Here is a 7,238-nt window from a genome sequence, read left to right as displayed (position 1 = left end):
TTCTGTTCTTTTCAAATCTGCATTCAGACGTAAATCGGTGTTTTCGTACGATCTCTACATTGCGGTTTACACTTACGTTTTGATTCTATTTATAACTGTAAACTGTCTTCTGCGCTTTTACGAACGAGTTTCTTTGTAGTTTACGTTTACGTCTTGATTCTGTTTATAACTGCAAACTGATTTCTGCGAACAAGTTTCTTTGCAGTTTATGTTTACGTCTTGATTCTGTTTAGACGTAAAACTGTGTTTTAGACGTAAACTACTTTTAAACTTAAAACTACGTTTAGACGTAAAACTACGTTTAGACGCAAACTGCGTTTAGACGTAAAACTACGTTTAGACGTAAAACTGCGTTTAGACGTAAAACTACGTTTAGACGTAAAACTGTGTTTAGACGTAAAATTGCGTTTAGACGCAAACTGCACTGCGCTCAGACGCAATCTGATCTTAGACGTAAACTGCGCTTAGACGCAAACTGCGCTTAAACGCAATCTGCGCTTAGACGCAAACTGCGCTTAGACGCAAACTGCGCTTAGACGCAATCTGAGTTTAGACGTAAACTGCGCTTAGACGCAAACTGCGCTTAAACGCAATCTGAGCTTAGACGCAAACTGCGCTTAGATGCAAACTGCGCTTAGACGCAATCTGCATTTAGACGCAAACTGCAAACTGCATAAATCGCGCTTAGACGCAAACTGTGTTTAGACATAAACTGCACTTAATCATAAGTAATCTTAGAATTGGCTTTTGCATCAAAATAGTTTTTATCGAACGAACGCAGCTTTCGTTTTTAATCGCTGAAAGATTTCCGCTGCACTAATTCACCCCCCCCCCCTCTTAGTGCTCTCGATCCTAACATATATATATATATATACATACATATATACATATATATATACATACATATATACATATATATATACATACATATATACATATATATATACATATATATATATGTATTTATTTATATATGTATGTATAAATTTATATATGTATATATATATGTATATATGTATATATGTATATGTATATGTATATGTATATATGAATATATGTATATGTATATATATATACATAGATATATATATGTATATATATATATATGTATATATGTATATATATATGTATATGTATATATAACTATATTTGTATATATATGCATATATATATATATATATACATATATACATATATACATATACATATATATATGATAACTTGAATCATGAATGTTATTTCGGTATTCATGAATTGATTATAACTTGAAAGATTTGTTATGAATCAACATTTTTTATTAATCGTTCTTATACGATTATACTTGTTATCTTTTAAGTGGAGATTTTCTAAATGAATCTTGATTTTTTCTTGTGAGTTTTTGGATTTATTACTTGAGATTTTTTTTTAATCAAAATCTCTTCTTTGTACACCTACGATTTTTTCTTGGTATTTTATTTAAAGAGAGATTTACTATATGAATAATATCTTTTGGTATTTAATTGGTCTTATCCTTCATGACATGATTTCTTTGTATTTATGACTTATATGTCTTGAAATGAATGAAATATTTTACCCCATCATGTTCTTCCCTTCTTCCTTCTTGTTTTCAATGATAAAATGGGGCGAAGTTTTGATCATGCATGGTAGGATGTAATTTGACAAAATTAATACCATCATGATTTGAAATACTATGATTTGTTACCAAAACGATATATCATGAATACTTTAAATGATGAATGTTTGGTATCATGATCAAAATGTTGATAAATGCTTAAAAACTTTAATATTTTAGTATCATGAATAATATGCTCATAATGATGATTGATTTATTTTTCGATATCACACAAGAAAAATGAAATGTATGGTTTTAAAATTGTGCATGTTTTAATTTGAATATATAATGATGCACAAATAAGATTGTCTTTGTCATGATTTAGAAATTGTTGAAAAGGGAAAAGAATTACAACATTGTATTCTTCCCTTCTTTTTTACAATGACAAAGGGGGAGCAAAACATGCTAGAAAGCAAATTAGCTAGCTTGCACAAGTCAAGAAAGTACAAAAACTTGCTTACTTTCTTGCACATCTAAAGAGAAGATACAAACGTAACACTTCAAATTGTTTGCTTGCTTCATGTAAAACATTGTATCTTGCTAACCTGCATGTTGTAAAATAATGTAAAATTTTGCTAGCTTGTACTTTGCAAAAGAAGCAAAAATGACACTTCTCAAAAGAGAAGAAAGAGCTTGCTGTCTTGAACATCACTAGCTTACCTATCTCAAGAAGCAAAACTCAGAACTTGCACATTGTTAAAGGAAGCAAGAATGGCTAGCTTGCACACTTCAACAAGAAATGCTATCTTGCGATCTCAAGAAAAAGTGCTATCTTGCCCATCTCAAGAAGCAAAACATGCTAACTTGCATATCTAGCAAAATTGACAAATTTACATATTTTAACAAGCAAGAGTTGCCTTCTTGAACATCTCAAAACTACTAGCTTACATGTTCTAAAATATTATAAAATTTACTAACTTGTATGTTGTAAAACTTGCTATCTTATATCTATGATGATAGCAAAATTACATGACGATAAAATTGGATATTATATTTATCATGCAATGAGTTGAACTTATATTTCCAAACATATAAGTATCAATCCCATAAGACGTTAGATGTTACTTTATTAGGGAAGTTAATTAATCACGATGATACAACATTTCATCTCCAAGGAGGCATAAATAAAGGATTTGGTCCAAAATGGTGGTGAAAATTCTAGTAATTCAAATGGTGTTCATGTTTGGGACATGATGGTACACTCAATGTACTGTTTGGTTAATTAGAGAGTATATAAGGAACTTATTTTCTCATAATTTGCCAAGTAGTTTTCTACCATCATGTCCCAGTATATATTAATACATGTAACCAACAGGTCATTGTATTCCTATCTATGCTTAAAAGAATAGTTTATCTTGAATTAAAAAATGATAGCAAAATAAGATAATTTCTATATTAATGGTATTCTATTAGAGGAAAGTAGAAGAGCAAATAGTTTTATCATTATTAAAACTTATAATTTTGTGTGCACTTATTATTATGAAATAAATTTATTTTAGTAAAAAAGAAAATAAGAAAAGGACAAATGTTAGATAAGGGTTGTGGGAGACAGCACAAACAAACGACAAAGTCATAGAAGGCCCCTCCACCAGGATAAGATTCACAGCCACCTGTTGCTCCTCTTTAGGTCCCATCTTGATCTATATCCAGATTTCATTGCCCTCCATCACTGGAGCCTTCTCCCACAAGCACCACTCACATCACTATCTCCTCCACATCCCCTTCTTTTCCCTTGGAAGTTCCCAAAACATTATATGTTCCTCTCTCTCCACCAGCCCCACCACATCGGCCACTCCACACATCTCCCCTATCACATCAGAAACCTGTGTCTCATTTGGATCACTACTTCATTGGAGGTTCACATACACAGAGATGAAGCGAAAAATGAAGCATGGAAACGACCCGCGCACTTCCCCACCTCCTTATTCGATATTCATTATTGTGTAGCACGGTAAGCGGAAAAAAGCAGTAGAGTAGCAAAACCAAAGGTGGACGGGAAAAGTCCTCACGTGACCACATACCTCCAATGGACATGTACTATAGCAGCAATGAACACACACACTTGAAGACACGTAATTCTCCACAAATTGATCAGGTTCGGATGCAGGTGATGGTGGTGGGCCAAACCATCAGGTGATGGTGGAGGAGGAGGAGGAGGAGGAATTGGAAGCGTTCATTGGGTTGTCGTCAGGGCGCGGTGGAGGACATGGACGAAGGAGGCGGGGGCGCTGAGGTGGGGGAGGTGGCCCTCGTCGTGGAGGAGCTCCAGGGTGGTGCGGCCGCCGAGGTGGGCCTTGAGGTACGCGGCGACGGAAGGCGGCACCGACACGTCGTTGGCGGTCTGGATCACCACGCAAGGGGCCTGCACCAGCCCCAGCACCCCCCGCAGATCGCTGTTGAACACCGTCCGCGACACGAACAGCGATATGTCCGGCCGCATGTTGAACAGCGTCCGGCTGAACTCCCTCACCGCCGCCGGCACGTCCGCCCCCACCGCCAGCGGCGCGAACCCTCGCACCCACGCCTCGTAGTTCGCCTCCATCGCTGAGAACACCTCTTCGGTCTCCTCCCTCTCGAACCCCCCATGGTAATCCCCATCGTTCAGAAACCTGGCTTCCACCAAGACCTTGTCACACACACACAGACCACGAGAGCACATGTGCATATGTAAAAGAAGCAGTAAACCGCACACCTTGGGGATGCTCCGACGAGGATGAGTTTTAGGAAGAGAAGAGGGCGGCGGATGGCGGCGAGGATGCCGATCATGGCCGATACGGAGTGGCCGACGAAGTAGCACCGGTCGACGCCGAGGGCGTCGAGCACGGCGAGAAGGTCGTCGACGTAGGCGTCGAGGGTGGTGTAGCGGTGGAAGTCGAAGTGGTCGGGGTTGACGCTGCCGGCACAGACCAGATCGTAGAGCACCACCCTGTAATCACGCAGGAAGTAAGGGAGCACGCGGTTCCACGCCGACTGATCGGTGCCGAAGCCGTGGGACAGCACCAGGACTCGACAGCCAGCGCCGACCATCCTCACGTTGAGGATCTCCAGCAGCTTGCGGCCCTTGGTGGCCGTATCATCGCTGCTGCCAAAACCCATCGTCGTCGATCTCTCTACGATCAGAGTACTGGTCTGTTATGGCATAGGAGTGTGTGCTCCTCGGATGTCGGGAGCTCGGAACAGTAAATAACAATCAGGGATTGAGGAGGAGGTGCTGCTGCTTCTCTCACAACAATTTGTTCGTCTGCCCTATCAGCTTCAGCTTTTGAAGGCCAATTAAATACGCCACTCTTATCTTTCTTATCTTTGTCGTTTCCAATCTGCACCAGAGGTCTCTGGGAACCCTCTCGACTTGTTCTCCTTTTGAGTCTTTGACCGCTACCGGTGTGAGTGGGATGCCAATTGAAGGGTGTGCAAAATGAACCCATCAGGCCGAGCGATTTGGTCCGGTTTACTTTTGTCTAATGGGTTTAGGGGTCATCTAACATTTTGGAAAACCAAACAGCTTCCAATTTGGTTTGAGTTACAGCTTAAAAAAAGGTCACGTCAGTAAATATGTAGTAGTACACATATAACGTGGGAATTAAACTATTTGGATACGTACATTTGATGTTTAAGATGCATAAATAAATCTACAATTTTTGTCAACCAACCAAAGTTGTTGACGGCAGACCCCAAAAGAGGCCCCGCGGCACAATTGACTGGCATGTGAATTGTGATCGGAGGCTGCTGCGGGGCGGAGCAAGATGTTGCTGGTTGACGATGGACGGTTCGGATGTTGCGATGGAGCGACTTCCGTGCTACTGCTACAGATCGTCGAAGACGGTCGACGGAAATGGAAGGGTGGTGGTGGAGGAGGTGGGAAGGGGAATCCGCCGCCATTTGATACTTCTCTCGTTACCCTCTCAAGATCATTCTACCCAACAAGGTCTAGTCCTCGTCGCCGCCACCGCCGCTGTCTTTTCACTTCTTTACGCGGGTCATTCCCCCTCCATCCATTTACTTTCATCTCCACCGATCGACGGCTGATCTTCGATCTCACTCTTGGTTAGGGTTTCCTTTCAAAATTTTGGTCGACGGATGGGTTGATTATTTCCCTCTTTCTCTTATTTTCTTTTTGTTTCAATCATTGCGGAAATGAAGTTGTTTCCTCTCCTTCGGCTTAATTCACAATTCTGGTATTTTCAGGTCAAAATGCGATGATTTAGCCGTTTCCTTTTCTTTCCCCTTTTGATAGCGAGATGGAGCCTCGTCGGCGATGGTGCATCGTACGCTTCTACCAAGGTTTGATTCATTCATCCCCGTTCCATTTATTTCATCTTATTAATTCAGGTCCCTGTGGCCAGTAGATCAGGGGAATAAAAAGGAAAAACTAAGGGAAGCAAATCTTAATCGATTACACTTATGGAAGCATGGCATAACAAAGGTGAGGATTCTGCACTGTTATCGTTTTCAGTCGATTGTTCTTAGTGGTTATTACAAATGCATTAGTCAACCAACTAGAATGATAGCTTTATGTTTATACTTAACCCTTGATTCCAATTTTCTGTTTTCCTTCCTCATTCTCCTCTTCACTTAATCTGCATTTAATCTATTGCAAGACAGGTCTACGAGTACGGAATCGAATCATTCAGTGCAAATTTTGCAGGTAATTTAATTCCAGAAACACGAAGCTGATCACAGAATTGAATTTTGGTATGGTTTCATTGTTCATGTTGAAATTAATGACTGGTACATACCTTTTGTTGTTTAAGTATGCTCCTACTTTATCAACTGAATTCAATTTATTCCTTCACTTTGTAACAGTAATTATTAGTGATTTTCATATGTGCAATAGGTTAGAGTAACTACTGGATACTCCCAGACTTGTATTCTGATTCCAGATACGTCATTGTCGATTGGGCTACCAGTGAATTAAAATTAATGAGTTAAAATTGAAGAAAGTTATATGGGGTTTTACCGTTCTGTCAGACCAATCACTACCTGAACTGATCGAGTCTTTGTATCTCCTTTCGTTATATAAAATAGTCTAGGATGATTCATTTATGAACCATTAAATCCAAAACAAAATTCTATGAAATAAAAAAATTTTGATTCTAGATTATATTGATAATTTTAAAAAAAAACTACTAACTGTAGGATGACAGTTGGGTGGATATGCGCTTATCGTTTAGTGATTCATGACATCATTCTTTTAATGAGATTGTAGGTTAAAAATCGTTGATTATAGATAATCAATAAGCTCAAAAGAAATTCTTTCTAGATCGATGCCCAAGCAATTAGTAGAGATGAATCATAAATTCGTTCTTGTTAGGTATTAAGAATCTTTAGAGTTAGGTATAATTAATCATTCAGAATTTCATAAATGGATTAATTAGTGAACTCATTTTCTAATGAGCACATGCATTGTATCCCTAGTGTCCCTACACGAGTAACTATGAGACTAATCATATCCGGATAGATATATATTACACTAATTTATTTAATTATCTCGATATCCCTCTTAATTAACTTATGACTAGGATTATTTATGATCTGTGTTGAAAAGTGAAGGTGAATCAGTCTCATTATCATGATCTTATTATGATTTTATTATTATTACATAGATCCATGATCATATATATATATA

At 38.7% G+C, this 7,238-nt stretch overlaps 1 protein-coding gene across 1 annotated transcript; it reads right to left on the bottom strand.

The window, feature by feature from the left end:
• Positions 1-3,497: 3,497 nt before the first annotated feature.
• LOC135677696 (probable strigolactone esterase DAD2) lies at positions 3,498-4,923 on the bottom strand. Its single transcript, XM_065190072.1, has 2 exons — positions 4,305-4,923; positions 3,498-4,221 (listed from the first exon to the last, which is right to left on the bottom strand). Exons 1-2 carry the CDS (start codon positions 4,706-4,708, stop codon positions 3,786-3,788), a joined length of 840 nt encoding a protein of 279 aa, XP_065046144.1. The 5' UTR covers positions 4,709-4,923; the 3' UTR covers positions 3,498-3,785.
• Positions 4,924-7,238: the final 2,315 nt, after the last annotated feature.

Source organism: Musa acuminata, chromosome BXJ1-1, assembly GCF_036884655.1.
Source record: "Musa acuminata AAA Group cultivar baxijiao chromosome BXJ1-1, Cavendish_Baxijiao_AAA, whole genome shotgun sequence".
NCBI lineage: Eukaryota > Viridiplantae > Streptophyta > Magnoliopsida > Zingiberales > Musaceae > Musa > Musa acuminata.
The sequence above is the reverse complement of the archived record's forward strand: the minus strand, read 5'-3'. Positions and strand labels throughout refer to the sequence as shown.